This window comes from Malaclemys terrapin, chromosome 15, assembly GCF_027887155.1.
Source record: "Malaclemys terrapin pileata isolate rMalTer1 chromosome 15, rMalTer1.hap1, whole genome shotgun sequence".
NCBI classification, from domain to species: domain Eukaryota; kingdom Metazoa; phylum Chordata; order Testudines; family Emydidae; genus Malaclemys; species Malaclemys terrapin.
Genome location: NC_071519.1, coordinates 4,845,193 through 4,864,034, shown reverse-complemented (window position 1 = coordinate 4,864,034; position 18,842 = coordinate 4,845,193). Strand labels below are relative to the sequence as shown.

The window sequence follows — 18,842 nt, the reverse complement described above, 5'->3', positions numbered from 1 at the left end:
TCTTCTCTCCTGTGTGGGGAAGAATTTGGTGGGATTCTGATCCTGATTTTTTTCTGACTCTGTAGCATTTATTTTGGTTTGCTCTCCCCTTTCCCATCACTGTTTCTGAGGTTTCTCCCTCTATCCCAGCAGGTGCTGGGATGTTGAATGAGAACAAGGAGCAGAATCCTCAGCAGCAAGATGCTGAGCAAGTGGAAGCACATGCGGGATTATCACAAAGATCCAAAGGGAATGTGTCCTGGCATCATGTGGAGGGAAAAGCCTGTGAGAGTGACCACAGGCCAGAGAGAGAGCAGGGAAACAAGACAGGGGAGAAAATTAGTAAATCCATTAATTATCAGGAAACTCAGAAGGAAACCACAGCTCAGAAGAGACTCCTCACAGGAGAGCGAAACAACACATGCGCTGAGTGTGGGAAAAATTTCAGTAGCCACTCACACCTTATAGAACATCAGAGAATTCACACAGGGGAGCGACCCTACAAGTGCTGTGAGTGCGGGAAAAGCTTCACTCGGAGCTCAACCCTTCTTAGGCATGAGAGGGTCCACACAGGAGAGAGACCCTATCAATGTTGTGACTGTGGGAAAACCTTCAGTCAGAGTTCATCCCTTATTACACATCAGAGGACCCATACGGGAGAGAGACCCTACGAATGCCATAAGTGCAGGAAAAGCTTTGCTCGGATCTCAACTCTTGTTATGCATCAGAGCACCCACACAGGAGAGAGATCCTATGAATGCTGTGAGTGTGGGAAAACCTTCAGTCAGAGTTCATCCCTTATTGCACATCAGAGGATCCACACAGGAGAGAGACCCTATGAATGCCGAGAGTGTAGGAAAAACTTCAGTAGCCGCTCAGGGCTTTTTGACCATAAGAGAATCCACAGAGGGGAGAGACCTTATGAATGCTGGGAGTGTGGGAAAACCTTCACTCGGAGCTCACACCTTATTACACATCAGAGAATTCACACAGGAGAGCGCCCATATGAATGCTGTGAGTGTGGGAAAAACTTCTCTCAGATCTCAGCCCTTATTAGACATCAAAGAATTCACACAGGAGAGAGACCCTATGGATGCTGTGAATGTGGGAAAAACTTCTCTCAGAGCTCAGCCCTTACTGCACATCAGAGAATCCACACAGGAGAGATTCTCTAGAGATGCTTCTTGTGGGAAAAGCTTCCATCAGAGCTCAGCCTTTATTTATCATCAGAGAATCCACATGGGAGATAAACACCATAAAAACCTTATCTAGAGCTGACCAAAAATAAATTTCTTTAATACTTTTGCTAATTCCCACATAGGGGCCTTTCAGGCTGTTTGAATCATTTACATTACCATGGTCTCTCCAATCTATCCAGTGAGCTTCTGGCTTGGGCCTCTTTTTGCCTCTCGAGGTCCCTTCCTTTCCTACAAATCCATGACTTTCTGTGGAAGTTATGTCCAAGCACAAGATGGTTTGGGAAATTATTAAAGTGATTCCTCTTATAACAAAATTGTTCTCAGTGGTGGCAGATGACAGAACAAGGAGCAATGGTCTCAAGTTGCAGTGGGGGAGGTCCAGGTTGGATATCAGGAAAAACTATTTCACTAGGAGGGTGGTGAAACACTGGAATGCGTTACCTAGGGAGGTGGTGGAGTCTCCTTCCTTGGAGGTTTTTAAGGCCCGGCTTGACAAAGCCCTGGCTGGGATGATTTAGCTGGGAATTGGTCCTGCTTTGAGCAGGGGGTTGGACTAGATGACCTCTTGAGGTCCCTTCCAACTCTGATATTCTGTGATTCTGTGAAAATGCTGGCTTCCTAGATATACCCTCACCTGTTCACTTAGTTCTGCGGTAAAGGATCTGCCTTTTAAACAGAATGCCAGATGAGTTCATCCTTATTGCTAGCAGTTTCACTGTATTGAATATTCTTGGAAAAATGTGACCCGCTTTCTCCTATGGCATGGAGTATATAAAAATATAGACTGTTCTTGTAGTGGAAAACTTTGATATCAACTACATAAGCAAGAGAAGTGCCAAAAAAGAGGATAGCTATTTAGCAATTTCGTCATATATTCTCTTGGACTCGGGAGGTGGTGGAATCTCCATCCTCAGAGGTTTCTAAGGCCCGGCTTGACAAAGCCTTGGCTGGAATGATTTAGTTGGTGTTGGTCCTGCTTTGAGCAGGGGATTGGACTAGATGACCTCCTGAGGGCTCTTCCAATCCTAATCTTCTATGATTCTATGTGTTAATGGGCCATGTTAAGGCATTGCTGAAAGAGGGCAGAGTTAATGTGTATGTGCAACCTTAATTGTGCCTTTCCTTATTTTCACATGTTTGTTTTGCTGAAGTTGAGGTTCTGCAAGGGGTTGATATCCTCCCAGATAACCATAACTGTGTTGATGAAGGTTTTTGCCCTTTAATTAATACCAGGGGTAGAGGCCCTGGTTGCCCCCTAGATATTAATGAGCGTGCAAAGTCAACACCAGGACTAAATGCTTAGGAATAAAATAATGATCATCCCCGTGGGCCACCACTCCTTTAAACCAATCAAGCCCCAATCAAAGCTTGGAAGGGGACATTGAAAAATGCATAAGAATTTTTTCTCTGTCTGAAAGACAGAGCTCTAGGCTTTACTTTGGAATTCATTAACGATTAGCCATGCACCCTTTCATTTATAAACACGGCCCATTGCTGAGATCTCCCAGGGGTTTTAAATTTAACACCCAACGACTTGATGATCTCTTTTTATTTCCAAAATTTCAACTCAGCACCTTTGTCTCCCATGTCCTCTGGTGGCCTCACATGCTGGCCACAATGCAAGCCTATGTGGTCTCTTGCAGTATATGTGCTTGCTGCAAGGCACAGCCCAATAAACCCTTTGGACTCCTGCAACCACTTAAGACTCTACCGGGTCCCTGGACAGCCATCACCTTAGATTTTGTAGTAGAATTATCCAAGTCCAATGGGTTTCATGACCATTCTGACAGTAGTGAACCACCGCATAAAGATTGGATAGTTCATCCCCTGAACTGGTTTACCATACTCCCAGGAAATTGCCTGGCTCTGGGTGGTATAAGTTGTCCACCTCCATGACCTTCCAGAACACATCATCTCCCACTTTTGGTGAGAAGCTGTCTGGATTTTGGATATGTAATTCTCCCTCTCCTCTGCCTACCACACTTAGATGAATACTTAAGTAGTGAGAACCAACAAGATCCTGGAATAGTATGTTCGATGCTACATAAACTTCCACCAGAACAACTAGTCCTTGCTGCAACCTCAGGGAGAGCTTGTGTACAGTAATGCAGAGCACAGTTCTACGTGGCAAAGCCCTTTTATTTCAAACAATGAGTTCCACCCTTGGTTCTACCTGGAATTACCTGCAACTTCCCAAAATGCAGCAGCCCTGGACTGGATTCAACACAAACATCAAACCTGAGATGGCATAAAAGTTCATCTGGAGGACACGAAGAAGATCTACAAACAATATGCAACCCATTGAAGAGAAGAGGGCCCTGCCATTATGCTAGGCCAGAAGGAATGGCTCCTCATGAAAAACCTACACAGGAACAGACCAACTCGTACATTGGATTACCAGTTCTTTGGGCCCTACCAAGTAAGCTGGCAAATTCACCCAGTCACCTTTGAATTCAACTTACCCCATTGCCTCTGCATAATCCTAGTTTTCCATTAAACACTTCTGAAACCCCATATTCAGGACCCATTCCTTCATCATTCACAATCCCCCTCCCCCCCACGATGCATACATTGTTCATTATCTGTTTGATACCAGAATCAGAATGGGAGAGCTGCATTTGAGTGGAGGCCTGCAGCTGGACTGGCTGCCTGCAGTGGTTGATCTCCAGGCCCAACTATGTGTTCCCACCTGCAGTTTTATGCTTTCAGCTAAAATGCTTCAGTGGGGCCATCAGAGAGGGAGACTTACTGCACAGACCAATTTGGCAGGGGTAAAGAGCAGGACTGCAAGACTACCCATATTGATGACTTGGGGCTGCTAGAGGTTAGTGGGGGAAGACTTCACTTGTGTGTATGGCTGCAAAAAGGCCTCAGGATGCTGGAGGGAAAAGGGAGGACAACATGTGGGCTAGGGCTGTGTCAAAAAAGATGCACGCGTCCTGCGGATTTTCCTGCACTTTTGAATGCCTAGCTTCTATTCCACACCCATTTGTTTCCCTTCTTCATAAATCTGGGCAGTTCAATTGGTTGAACCCAAAACATTAATCTGAAGGTCTGGGATTCAAGCTCTGGGATTTTTTTCAATGTGCTTTGTGCACAAGGAGCTAAAGGCATCCCTGGAGAATCCTTCTTGAGTTTAAGTTTCTCCTAAAGCCATCTAGAATCCTAGGAGGGGATCTTTGGTCCACAGGACTCAAGGGACAACTTACTTATTTTCCCATAACTGTAGGAATCTGGAGAAAAAAATACCTCTGTGAGTGTTACAAAGCGGTGTGTGCCGAGCCCTTCAGGAAACAGAGAGGCAGGGAGATAGGAGATGGAGGCATTGAGAAAGTAAGGAATAAACTTATCCCAAGAAAGTGTCCCCATCAGAAGTCTCCAGAGTAAAGCATAGCAGATGCTGGTCCCATAGGATAAGGATCAGTGCTCAGGGCTTGGAAACATGTGATTGGAGTGTCTCTCAGTTGAACGCTGTGGTATCTATCTGCCTTGAATGAGAGTTCGGGGGGTTATATCATGCTCTCCCAAATGATGGACAAGCCTGGGTTTTGCCTGTCAGCTACTGAGACTTAAGCATGAGAGGGAACAATAGCTCCCAAAGGTTGGCCATGAGTAGACTCCTGTGGGAAGGGGTATGAGCTGGATTTCTGCTGAGCCCTGCACCTCAGCTGGATGACAGGCCTTGCAGGCAGCCCTATTGTTTGACCTACTGGGCCAAAGTCATTTTGGCAGTGTTGCCATTGGTGTTGGCCTTTCCTCAGGAATGATGAAGGGGGGGGGTCTGAGGGAGGGAGGTTTAATACTCATCCCATTTGGTCAGGGATGAAGAACAGGGCTGCGAAAGTTTCACAGGTTGATGAGCTGGGCCTTCTAGAGTTTGGGGATGGGTGGACTTGACTTGTGTGTGGGGCTGCAAAAATGCCTCAGGGCACTGGAGAGAAGACAGAGGAGTGGACATAGGGTAGGCCTGTGCAGAGAAAGATGCAGCCTTCCTCTGGTTTTCCCCCTTTCTTTTGCCTGCCTAGTTTCTCTTCTACATGATCTTGGTTTCTTCTCTTATGAATCTGGGTAGATCAGTTGCTAGAGGAGCAGACTTTTAATCTGAGGGATTAAGATTCAAGTTCTTGCTCATACAGTTAGTATTTTAATATGCTTCATTCACAAGGAGCTTGAGCCATCCGAGTAGGAACCTATTTGACTTTAGGTTACTCCTCAAGGCTTGCAGTTTCCCAAGAATGGCCATTTGGTCCATTGGAGTGAAAGGAAAACTTCCTTACCTTTCCATTACACTAGGGGTATGGAGGAATAAAGCCAGGTGCAAAGCCTTCAGAATCCATAGAGCTTTTGGGATTTGGGGTATTTTTGATGTTTCTGGAGCTTTTGCAATTAGAGGGAGTTACAGAGGCTCTGGTGCTTCTGAAATTTCAGGAATTTCAGGGAGTCCTCTGTGTGAGAGGACTCCCCCAGCACTCACGTTCACACCCCTGTAGGGAGATAAATCCAAAATAATACTGTCTTGCACTGTATAGAAAGATCTGCACAGCGCAAGCTCATAAAAATCTGCCCTCTTCCTCAATGTGAAGAGAGATGTGCATGATTTCTTGCCCCCCGCAGTTAGATATTACATAAACTGGGTTTAATAATCAAAAATAAGTTTTTATTAACTACAAAAGGTAGATTTTAAGTAGTTCAAGAGATAGCAAACCGAACAAAGCAGATTATTTAAGAAAATAGACAAAAGCCGCAAACTGAGGTTAACACACTAGATAGGTAGGATACAAATTAGCAAATTCTCACCCTGAGTGATAAACAGGCTGACAGATTCTTAAGGCACAGGTTGCCTTGGCTTTTCCAGGTTTTCATACACAGGCTAAAGATCTTAGCCTGGGATCATCACTTCTCACAGTTCAGTCTTTGTTCCTCGGGTGTTTTCAGGTGTGTTGTTGGAGGGAGAATGAGGCCCCATCATGTTGTCATTGTCCCTCTTTTATATCTTCCCCTCATTTGCTGAAAAGCTTTCTTGCTGTGACGTGGGTCAAACAGTTCCCATTGTGTAGAGCTATCTCTGAGAGGTTTCTATTACACACAGTTCCTAGGGTGATCCTTATGCTTGTATGCATTTCTTCAATAAGCCACTAACATTGTTTGGCCTCATCCAACGTAGCACATTCAAAATACAGAGACATGGTCAATATTCCTAGCTTCAGATACAAAAATGATACATGCTTACAAATTGGATAAACACATTCAGTAAATCATAACCTTTCCCATGATACCTCACATGAGCCATCTTGCATAAAGTATATCTTAGTTATGTCATATCCATATCATAACCATATTTCCATGAAGAATATGGGGTGTAATGTCACAGCAGGATTTTAAGAACAGCAGAACCTTCTGTGTTCTGAACTCTGCAATGTAGAGATAGGGAGCTAGGAGCTAGAGGGAGTGAGATAATCAAATACAAAATTATCTCAACAAAGTCCTCACCATCAAAAGTCTCAGATATAAGCAGACCCTTATCCTATGGTGTAAAAGTGAACATTCGGGACTTTAAATCTTCCAATCTGAGATCAAGTCTGGGACGTTGCAGCACCATCCTGCATTGAAAAAATGGGAACTCAGTAGCATTGTCTTACTCTCGAAAATGACATGGGAGCCTGCCTTTTCTACGCTAGCTGTTGTGATTTGAGCGACAGGGGGACATTTGATCCAGAAAGCTGAATGTTCCTAGAGCCCTGTAGGAAGGGATGCCAGTGCAATTTCTTCTGAGTCCTGCAGCTGGGTTGCAGCCTGGCCTTTCAGACAGCTGTATTGGTTGACCTACTGGCCCAAAGTCACTTTAGCAGGGTTCTTCTTTTGCCAGAAATGCTGAAGGGCAGGCCTGAGGGAGGGACACTTAATATGCCTCCCCATGAGTCCAGGCTGAAGAGGAGAGCTGAAAGAGTGGGCAGGTTGATGAACTGGATGTTCTAGAGTTTGGGGAGGATGGAGTTGACTTGTGCATGGTGGTGGGAAAATGTCTCAGGGCACTGGAGGGAGGAGCAACCAGGGACAGGGCTGCAAAAAGAGCAAGAATAGCAGGTTTTCTTTCCTGTTTCCCGCTCTTTTTCTTCACTACTTTCTCTTCTGCACCAACTTACTCCACTTCAATGTTTGCTGGGCTAGCTCTGGGTAAAACACCAGGCTTTTAATCTGAGAGTCCAGAATGCAAATCCCTGGACAGGTAATAGCAAACCTTTCCTGTAATAGCACCACCAAAAACTTCAAAAATCATTTATTCAGGACCCTCCTTGATATTACTTTTTTCTTTTCAGGACTTGTCCTTTCCAAGGAAGGACCCTTTAGTACCTGGAACTGAAGGGGGGTTGGGCCTGATGGACTTTGAAGCCTTTTACAGCTCTACTTTTTTGTTTTTCAATTTTCAGTGGGTGGCTGAGTTGGAGGGCAGGTCAGGCTCGAGGGGAATGGTGGGGTGTAATGCTCCCTCACTCTCCCGGTTGGAGGGAGGCCACTCAGGCTAGTCCTGTAGGGTCAGGACCAGAGTCTGTAAGACAGGCAAAAGTCCCCCCTCCCCCCTAAGGCTTTTGCGGTAAATAGTCAATACCTGGACTGGGGTAGTTCTCTTAGTCAGCCCTTAACTACAGTCTATCAGGGCTGGCTGGGGTCTGGGCAGAACTCAGGCAGCCAGCAAACACAGTCTCTCAGAGCTGGCTTTGGCCTGGGAAGAGTGCAGACAGCTAGTAAACAAAACAGAGCCAGGTGCCGGCTCCTCTCAGGGCCTCTGGAGAACAGGCCAAGCGTCGTCCTCCATTGCAGGCTCTCCCCCAACTGGGCTGCAGGGCCGGCCTCTTATACTTCCAGCCACGACCTGGTACTTCCGGCGAGGGGAGCGGGGTGATCTAAGTTCCGCCGTCCAAGGGACGTGTAATGCTCCCTCACTCTCCCAGTCGGAGGTGGGGAGATTAATGGAAGGAGGAGGCACATGTCAGAGCCCTGGGGGGCTCTGGGTGATTGCTACTTCCTACCACAGATGTAATGAGGTTGAGTAGCGTCCGCAAAAGAGAAACTAAACAACTAATTATTCTTCTTCGAGTGATTGTTCACGTCCATTACACATTAGGTGTACGCGCGCCGCGTGCACGGACGTCGGAAACTTTTTCCCTTAGCGGCTCCCGTCGGGCCGGCAGGGCCCCCTCCTTCCCGCCAGAGCGGCGCCCCGCTCCAGGGTATATATATCCCTGCCGACCCGACCCCTCCAGTTCCTTCTTACCGTCCGTGGCGGCATTGGAACAACTCTGTCTCTCGTCTGAGAGTGTCCCTTAGCAATAGTCATTAGTGTTATCTAGCAGTTATCAGTTAGTTTATAGTAGTGTTGAGCCAGTAGTTAACAGCTCATTAGGGTACTTAAAGTTCCTGCCGTGGTTGTTTGTTCAACCCCGGCACCGGCCCTGGGCGGCGGGGTATGCCACACGCCCAAGGCTTCAAGGCTTGTGCCACGTGCCGCAGGCCTATGCCATTGAGCGACCCCCACGCCTCGTGTCTCCGTTGCCTGGGGGAAGCTCACCAGAAAGAGCGCTGCAAGATCTGCAAGGCCTTTAAGCCCAGAACTAAAAAGGAGAGGGACTTTCGCCTTAAGCAGCTGCTCATGGAGACGGCGTTACAGCCCTCCACTTCGACGGCACCGTCTGCCTCCGTGCGGAGCGTCCCGGCATCGGTGCGGGAACCGGCACCGGCGGGTCACCCGAAGCCCGCGGCACCGACCCAGCGGGGAAATGCACGACGCCGGTCATCTTCGCCAGCGAAAGCGAAGGGCCAGTCTAAGGCCCGAGGACGCTCCCCGCACAAGAGGCCGGCACCGGTAAAGACCTCGAGTGCCCCTAAGGCCGATACGGCCCCAACACGGACCCCGGTAGTGGCTCCGGCGCCGAAAGGCCCGTCGAGCCCCGGGATGGGCGCGTCGAGTGAGGATGAAGGGCTAGAGGAGCTCGTGGAACAGCCCTCCACTCCGGACACGTTTGAGGCAGCTAAAGACCTCATCGCTTTGTCCATCGAGGCCCCGGCACGCGCTGAGGGCGCTCCGCCGATGCTGCCGCGTAGAGGCAAGCCGGCGATGTTGCGCCCATCACGGTCGCCGTCTCGGCACCGCTCCAGGAACCGGTCCCGGTCGAGCTCCGCCTCGGTGGACTCCCGGTTGCCCTCGGCGCAGGAAGCACCGCAGCAGTCGGGCTTCAACAAGCGGTCGGCACCGACTCAGCAACCGAGCACGAGTCGGCACCGCGAAGCGTCGGCGGTTCGTTACCCAAGGCCAACCAGTCGTAGCCGTTCCCGGTCCCGCGATCACCGGTACCATTCCAGGTCCAGGTCGGCGAGGCGCTATTCCAGGTCCTGGTCGCGGAGGTGCTACTCCCCAGAACCGGACCGGCACCATCCTACGGCTCCACCGTGGCCTTCCAGGTCGCCGTCCGTGGTCTCGGGGGCTGACTCAGACCGGTACGGCGGGTATGCCCATAGGTCACGGGCCAGCAGAGACTACGGTCAGTCCCAATGGGGCCAACCGAGCCAATGGCCATTCTGGACACCCTGGGCCTACCACCAGCAAGGACCCCCATCGAGGGCCTCGAGATCCGGGCCATCCCGGTACCGATCCCGCTCCCCGCGGCACCGCCCGCCATCGTATAGGGAGGCAACGGTCTCTAGACCACCGGAGCGGGAAGGAGTGGACTCGGCACCGAGTACGGTGCCGTCCCAATCCCACGCTGCGGGTCAGGCCGCAGAGGAACAACTGGCTGATGCCGGGTTGCTGGACAATGAGGATGGGCAGAAGGCCCCGACCTCTTCCTCCTCGCCAGATGAGGCGGTAGCGGGCACATTGGTGTCTGGCCCTCCCCCGATCGACCATCGGGCACACCAAGACCTGCTTCGCCGGGTAGCCCTCAATCTGGGCTTGCAAGCGGAGGAGACTGTAGAGCAGGACGACCCCATGGTCGATATCCTGAGCCCAGAGGGCCCCTCCAGAGTCGCTCTCCTGATTATACGGACAGTACAGTCCAACTATAAGACGGTGTGGCAAACACCGGCCTCTAGTGCGCCAACTGCAAAAGGCGTAGAGAGGAAATACTTCGCCCCATCTAGAGGGTTTGACTTCCTCTTTCTTCACCCGTCCCCCTGTTCGCTGGTGGTCTCGGCGGTCAACGAAAAAGAGCGGCATGGCCAGCAAGCTCCTGCCCCCAAAGGCAAGGAAGCTAAGAGATTGGACTTATTCGGGAGAAAAGTCTATTTATCTGGGGGCCTTCAACTGAGGATCGCCAATCAGCAGGCGATTCTAAACAGGCACAATTTTAACTCGTGGGCATCAGTTGCCAAGTTTAAGGCCTCCCTCCCACCTGACGCGCATCAGGAGTTCACGGCCCTGGTGGATGAGGGAATGGCAGTAGCCAAGATCTCATTGCAGGCCGCACTAGACTCAGCCGACGCGGCGGCTAGAACAATTGCATCGGGAGTCGTGATGAGGCGTTCGGCGTGGTTGCAGGCTTCAGGTCTCCCGCCAGAGGTACAGACCACGCTGCAAGACCTCCCGTTTGAAGGTTCGGGCTTGTTTTCCGACCAGACGGACGCCAGGCTACATAGCCTTAAGGACTCACGAGCGACCCTTAAGTCGTTGGGTATGCACACTCCGGTAACGCAGCGTAAGCCCTTTAAACCCCAGCCACCGCAAAGGCAATACCACCCTCACCCCCGACACGAGCCGTACCGCCGTCGAGGCAGGGATAACAGGCGGAGACGTAACAATACGCCTAACCAGGGCCAGAGTCACGGCCAGGGCAAGCCGCAGCCAGGGAATAAACCAGGCTTTTGAAGCTACGCCCGAGGACAGCGTACCATATCCAAAAAACATACCGGATCCTCCTCTGTTTTTCAAAGACCGCCTGTTCCATTTCTACCGGGCATGGTCGCGCATAACATCGGACCGATGGGTCCTGCGCACAGTGAAGGCGGGCTATACTCTCCAGTTTTCCTCGCCCCCTCCCTGCCATCCCCCTTCCCCGTCCCTCTTCAGGGACCCTTCTCACGAGCAACTTCTCACGCAGGAGGTTCAGACCCTTCTCACTGCTGGAGCAGTAGAAGAGGTCCCAACAGACCTGAGGGGAAAAGGATTCTACTCCAGATACTTCCTGATCCCCAAGGCAAAAGGAGGCCTCCGTCCTATTTTGGACCTGCGCGAGCTAAACAAGTTTCTGATCAAAGCTCGCTTCCGTATGGTCTCCCTGGGAACTATTATCCCATCCCTGGATCCGGGGGATTGGTATGCTGCCCTCGATATGAAAGATGCCTATTTTCACATTGCTATCAAGCCAGCCCACAGGCGATTCCTGTGCTTCATGGTCGACCAGCGCCACTTCCAATTTACGGTCCTGCCCTTCGGCCTGGCGTCAGCACCACGAGTGTTCACGAAATGCATGTCCGTGGTAGCAGCCTTCCTTCGAAAGAGAAGGATGCGTGTGTTCCCGTACCTGGACGATTGGCTACTCGCGGGCAGGTCGGAGGCCGAGGTCCAATCTCACATGAAGCTGGCCTTGCAGACGTTCGACAAGCTCGGCCTCCGGGTCAATGTGCCCAAGTCCACGTTAGTCCCCACACAGAGGCTGGACTTTATAGGTGCAACCCTGGACTCGGTAACCGCGCAAGCGAGCCTACCAGAGGCACGGTTCATGTCTATTCACATGGCTCGTAAGCTCGGTCCAAAAGTTCCCCACGACAACGGCAAGGTGTTGCATGCAGCTTCTGGGACATATGGCAGCTTGCACACACGTGGTCAGACATGCCCGCCTGAGGCTCCGACCTTTACAGTTGTGGTTCGCCCACACGCATCGCCCCAACAGAGACCCATTGGATCAAGTAGTCACGATCCCAAACCAGGTGCTCAGCTCGCTACGCTGGTGGCTCGATCGCCAGCAGGTATGCGAAGGGATCCCCTTCGCTGCCCCACAGCCCACTCTGACGTTGGTAACAGATGCATCGGACCTGGGCTGGGGGGCACACCTGGGGGAACTGCGGACCCAAGGGTTGTGGTCCAGAGAGGACAAGCTGCTTCACATCAATCTGAAGGAGCTAAGAGCGGTTCGCCTCGCCTGTCAGACCTTCCGCGCCACCATAAAGGGTCACAGCGTGGCAGTCCTGATGGACAACACTACCGCCATGTTCTATATAAACAAGCAGGGCGGGTCCCGGTCTTCTCCCCTCTGTCACGAAGCACTCCAATTATGGAACTTCTGTATAGCCCATGCGATACACCTCATATCTTCCGGGAATTCAAAACGGCTTAGCGGACCACCTCAGCCGCTCCTACCGAATGCACGAATGGACGTTGAAGCGAGACGTCCTGCATTCGATCTTCCGAAGGTGGGGCTTTCCCCGGGTGGATCTATTCGCCACCAGGGACAACAGCCAATGCCCTCAGTTCTGCTCATTCCAGAACCTCAGCCGGGGATCATTAGCAGATGCCTTCATGATCCCATGGGGAGGGAGCCTGAGACACGCCTTCCCTCCGTTCCCACTCATACACAAAGTTCTCCTCAAGACCCGCAGGGACAGGGCGACGATCATACTCATCGCCCCGGCCTGGCCACGCCAGCATTGGTTCACGTCCCTGCTGGAACTGTCCATAGCTGATCCAATCACCCTCCCCCTCCATCGCGACCTAGTCACGCAAGATGAAGGTCGCCTACTCCACCCGAACCTGTCTTCGCTACATCTCACGGCATGGTATCTCTCTGGCTGAATGATGCAGAACACAGGTGCTCTCACCAAGTTCAGCAAATCCTCCTTAATAGTAGGAAGCCTTCTACAAGAGCGACCTACCTGGCAAAATGGAAAAGGTTCTCCCATTGGTGTGAGCCTCAACGCATACAGCCTTTACAAGCCTCAGTTCCGTCTATCTTGGACTACCTACTGCACCTCAAGAATCAAGGGCTTGCGCCCTCCTCAATTAGAGTTCACTTAGCCGCTATTTCGGCTTTCCATCCGGGAGAGTTGGGAGTGTCAGTGTTCTCCAACCCCACAGTGGCCCGATTCCTCAAGGGGCTGGAAAGGGTGTTCCCCTACTCGCGCCCGCCTGTCCCGGCGTGGAGTCTGAACCTAGTCCTATCAAGACTCATGAGTCCTCCCTTTGAGCCCCTAGCCACTGGCTCCCTCACGCACCTCTCGTGGAAGGTGGCGTTTCTCGTGGCCATCACGTCGGCCAGAAGGGTATCGGAATTGAGGGCCCTCTCTTCGGAACCACCCTATACAGTGTTCCATAAAGATAAGGTGCAACTGAGGCCGCACCCCAAATTCCTTCCAAAGGTGGTATCACAGTTCCACATGGGGCAGGACATTTGCCTACCGGTGTTTTTTCCTAAACCCCATACGGACCCTCACCAACGCAGCCTACATGCCCTGGATGTCTGAAGGGCGTTGGCATTTTACCTGGAACGGACCAGGTCGTTCCGCAGAACACCCCAGCTGTTCATTGCGATTGCGGAACGTATGAAAGGCTTGCCTATCTCGACACAGCGCTTGTCGGCATGGATTGTGCATTGTATACGCACCTGTTATGAGCTCGCCAATGTTCCGGCCCCGGAGATCCGAGCCCACTCGACTAGAGCCCAAGCGTCCTCTACGGCCTTCTTGGCGCAGGTCCCTATCCAGGAGATCTGCAAGGCAGCCACCTGGTCGTCCGTACATACGTTCACAGCCCACTACGCGATCCATCATCAGACCAGAGAGGACGCAATGGTCGGTCGGGCTGTGCTACAGTCAGTTGTACCTTGACTCCTACCCACCTCCAATGGTAAGCTTGGGAATCACCTAATGTGTAATGGACGTGAACAATCACTCGAAGAAGAAAGAACGGTTACTTACCTTCTGTAACTGTTGTTCTTCGAGATGTGTTGTTCACGTCCATTACACTTCCCACCCTCCTTCCCCTCTGTCGGAGTCTCCGGCAAGAAGGAACCGGAGGGGTCGGGTCGGCAGGGATATATATACCCTGGAGCGGGGCGCCGCTCTGGCGGGAAGGAGGGGGCCCTGCCGGCCCGACGGGAGCCGCTAAGGGAAAAAGTTTCCGACGTCCGTGCACGCGGCGCGCGTACACCTAATGTGTAATGGACGTGAACAACACATCTCGAAGAACAACAGTTACAGAAGGTAAGTAACCGTTCTTTCCTCAAGATAGGTTTTTAATGACTTACGACTATAAAGGCAACACAGACAGAGTAAGAAAAACAGAATTAAAGACCAGCGCTGAGTGAGGATTAATACAAATGGCAAGTTATACTGGAGACAAGCACAAGTACAAGTAATATTATGCATTAACTACCTATTCCTATAAGTGCACATATAAAAGGTAAATAATATTGAAGATAGTCACAAATACATGCAACGCTACTATTACTGATTGCCTAGCAACTTCACATGGACTGTAACCACCCCCAACAAATACAGTTCTATATGCAATACTAATACATTGATCAACTATATTTTACTAACCTTAACCTACCTATAATCTTATATAACAACTTATAAACTTTTATTGACTTTTATAATAAACTTGATGGTAACTTATACTGAAGACAGGCACAGCGACTTGTAAAGCTATTATGATTTATCAATTACTAACTTCACCAGCACTGTACCTGCTTCCAGCAAGGCACAAAACATATACAGTTACTATATATTGATTAACCATTGACTACTACTATTTTTAAACAACTTAAACAATTTACTAATATAATTAAACTATAGTATTAATACAGATTTAAGATTAACCAGCTCGAGCACAACCAGACCTCTTCACTCCAAAACCTTACCACAACCAGACCTCTTCACTCCAAAACCTTACCATGCGTTCTTCCAAAGATACATTACCTTCAGTTGACCGCTTCCTGCACTGGCCAGGCACAGATAGTCAGTGAAGTGCAAATCCCTTTTGTTCCGGGGGTGTATGTGAGCCTGACAAAGAGTGATCTCTTTTAGGCGTGTGTGTGTACACACACACACACACACACACACACCCCTTTGCACCTTTTTATACGGTATTTGCTGGCCGTGTTTCAAAACAGGTCAACCAATGAAGGTGGCCAAATGTTTTAGTGGGGTAGTTGCAGTTGTTTTGAACTTATGAACTGTGCACCTGTGCTCAGCTCATCTCTTCTCTATGCGGCTAATTGTTGTCAATTTGCTAGACTCAAAAATGCTCGAGTTAGCTTAAAGAGGTATTTGATTGCAGCGCATAGTAACCACAAGTCTGTATCTATCTTTACAGAGTTTCCTTTTTAGTCTATAAAGCTTCCTAGCTAGATTATGATTATGCTTGCAGGATTCAACTGTACTCGCTTCTTACAACTTCCGGAAGGTTGCCAGAAGATTGAGGCCTAACAGTGCTTAGCCTGACACTACTTGACAAGACTTATGCACATTAATCACAGGAGGGAGGCCACTCAGCCTCACTACACACACACACCCTCAAGTCCATCTCCAGGAACGCGGAGATGGCACCCTCCTTCTCCCCCAGCTGGGAGAAAAAGTCTACGTTGATGTGGTCCTTACCAGCTCGATGCCGAACCGTGAAGGCATACGGCTGTAGAGTTAGGTACCAACGCCTAATCCGGGGGTTTGTTTCCTTTGCCTTTTGTAGCCACTTCAGAGGTGCATGGTCAGTCACTAGTACGAAGGAGCCGTCTACCAGATAATATCTTAAGGTGTCCACTGCCCACTTGACAGCTAGTGCTTCCTTCTCGACCACCACATAATTTCGCTCTTGGGGGAACAGTTTATGGCTGATATATAATATAGGGTGTTCTTCCTCATTGACCTTTTGTGGCAGGACGGCCCCCAGGCCCACCTCCGATGCGTCAGTCTGCAGCAGGAACTCCCTGTCAAAATCAGGGCTGAAGAGCACCGGCTCTTCGCTAAGATGGTCCTTGAGGGTTTGGAAGGCCTGTTGGCATTCGTTTGTACACCATACATGCCGAGGGCTGTCCTTCCTTAGGAGCTCTGTCAGTGGGGCCGTGATTGAGGCGAACCCGGGAACAAAGCGGCGGTAGTAGCCCGCTAGCCCCAGGAATTGCCGAACCTGTCTCTTCGTGGTGGGGGCTTCATAAGCCTGTAATGCCTGGACCTTCCCCACCAAAGGTCATACTTGCCCTCGCCCGAGGGTATATCCCAAGTAGGTGGTCTCTTGCCAACCAATTTTGCATTTCTTGGGGTTGGCAGTTAGCCCAGCATCCCCCAGGGCCCATAGGATGGCGGCAACCTGGTTGAGGTGGTCCTCCCATCAGCGGCTGTAGATCACCACAACATCAAGGTATGCCACCGCATAGGCTTTGTGTGGCTGCAGGACCCGATCCATTAGCCTCTGGAAGGTAGCAGGTGCCCCATGAAGGCCAAAAGGCATTCGGGTAAACTGATATAACCCGGTGGGGGTAGCAAAAGCGGTCTTCTCCCGAGCGCTCAGGCTTAAGGGGATTTGCCAGTACCCCTTTGTAAGGTCCAGGGTATTGATGTACTGAGCGTCTCCCAGGTGGTCCAGCGGCTCATCAATCTGCGGCATGGGATAAGCATCAAATTTTGAAATATTATTGACTCTCCTAAAATCAATGCAGAAGCGGACTGTCCCGTCTCGTTTTGGGACCAAGATGATGGGGGGCTGTGCCAGTCACTATGTGACCTTTCAATTACCTCCAACTCCAGCATGGTCTGGACCTCCTTTTCCCACATGCGGCATGGCAATGGCCTGGTTGTCTCTCGTATGACCTCCCTTGGGTTGGTTAATATCTTATGCTGCACCAGGGTGGTTTGTCCAGGTCTCGCCATGAACATCTTAGGGAAGGACTTTACCAGCCCCTTGTCCTGCTTCAGTTGTTCCTCGGTCAAGGTTCCCAACTGCGGCTCTTCTGGGTCAGTGGGAACTGGTAGTTCAGGTCTGAGGTCGGGCTCAGGGGGTTATGGTGTGATCAAGAGCGCCTTTTGCTCCCGCCAGGCCCTCAACAAGTTAACGTGATATATTTGTTTTTTCTTCTTTCGGTCAGGTTGGGACACTTCATAGGTGACTGGCCCGACTTGATGAATAACCTCATAAGGTCCCTGCCACCGGGCTAGCAGCTTCGACTCCTCTGACAGGAGGAGTAGCAATACCCTCTCGCCTGGGGCAAAGGTCTTGCACAGGACCCCTTATTGTAGGTTCATTCTTGGTCTTTCTGTGCTTTCTGTAAATTTTCTCTTGCCAGGTCGCCCACCCAGGTTAGTCATTCCTGCAGCTGAAGGATATACTGGAGGAGGTTGTGCGATGGGGATGGGGTCTTCTCCCAGTTCTCCCGCATGAGGTCGAGTAGCCCCTTCGGCTGTCGGCCATACAGTAGCTTGAAGGGGGAGAACTTAGTCAAAGATTGAGGGACTTCCTGGAGGGCCAGTAACGGGTGGAATCAGCTGGTCCCACTGGTGCATCACTTTGGGGGAAAACCTTCATAACATGTCCTTCAATGTATGATTAAAGCGCTCCACCAGCCCATCCATCTGAGGGTGGTAGATGGACGTTTGTAATTTCTTTATCCCCAAGAGGTCGCAGACATGGTGTAGAAGCTTCGAAGTAAAGTAGGTGCCTTGATCAGTCAGGAGTTCCTGTGGGAGGCCAACCCGGATGAAGATTTTCATGAGCTCGGCAGCGATCGTCCGAGCCATAACACTTAGCAGGGGAATGGCTTCTGCGAACTGGGTTGCATAGTCCAAGACCACTAAGATATACTGGAATCCCGCGACACTCTTAGGCAGAGGTTGCATAGTCCAGGACCACCAAGATATACTGGAATCCCGCAACACTCCCATGAGGTCCATGGCGATCCTCTCAAATGGGGTGCCCACGATGGGCAAGGGGACGAGAGGTGCTTTCAGTTTGCCCTTTGGGGCTGCTCGTTGGCAGTCTGGGCAAGAGTCGCAAAAGTCTCGGACTTCCCTATGTACTCCTGGCCAATTGAAGCGGGCCAGGATCCGGGCTAGTGTTTTCTCATGGCCCGGGTGGCCCGCGGCAGGGACATCATGGGCCAGGTATAGAACCATCCGTGATGGCATCGAGGAACCACAAGCTGCGTCCGAATTTCATCAGTCTGGGTCTCGCGGTTGATGATGACCAATGGCGATCCCCCACCATCTCAAAATGGTGGTATTTGGTGGCCTGGTGGGGCAGGTTCAGGGTCCCATTAACATTCGCTAGTTGTTTGTATGCCCACCTCAGGGAGGGGTCCTCCCGTTGGTCATGACTGAAATCCGTGCCCAATGTGGGGGTCTCTTTCAGTCCGAGTTCCCTTCCTTCCCAGATGCCAGATTTCGAGGGCCCAGCAGGTTGGTCCACCTCGTTGGGGTCCTCCAGGGCTTGGTCAGCTTCTTCTAAAGGTTTACCTTCAAGGGCGGCCTCGGCCGGCGAGGCCCTATCGGCCATTGTTTGCAGGAGCCCCACAAAGCCCTTCCAGTCTCAGCCCAAGATGACCGGGTACACCAACTTTGGGGCTAGCCCAAGCATTGGGGTCCGGGTTTCCCCTCTTACAGTCAGGGTCACCAGGGTCTTGGGGTACAAGTGCACATCCCCATGGATACACTGGAGCTGAATGACCTCTAGGGGTGGTTCGGGCA

At 50.8% G+C, this 18,842-nt stretch overlaps 1 protein-coding gene across 1 annotated transcript in view; it reads left to right on the top strand.

The window, feature by feature from the left end:
- LOC128823040 (zinc finger protein 154-like) overlaps positions 1–3,692 on the top strand; it is an 85,966-nt gene extending 82,274 nt beyond the window's left edge. The window contains exon 8 of the mRNA XM_054005071.1: positions 130–3,692. Within this exon, the coding sequence (XP_053861046.1) occupies positions 130–1,154 (1,025 nt within the window). The 3' untranslated portion in view covers positions 1,155–3,692. The remainder of the gene's footprint in view (positions 1–129) is intronic.
- Positions 3,693–18,842: the final 15,150 nt, after the last annotated feature.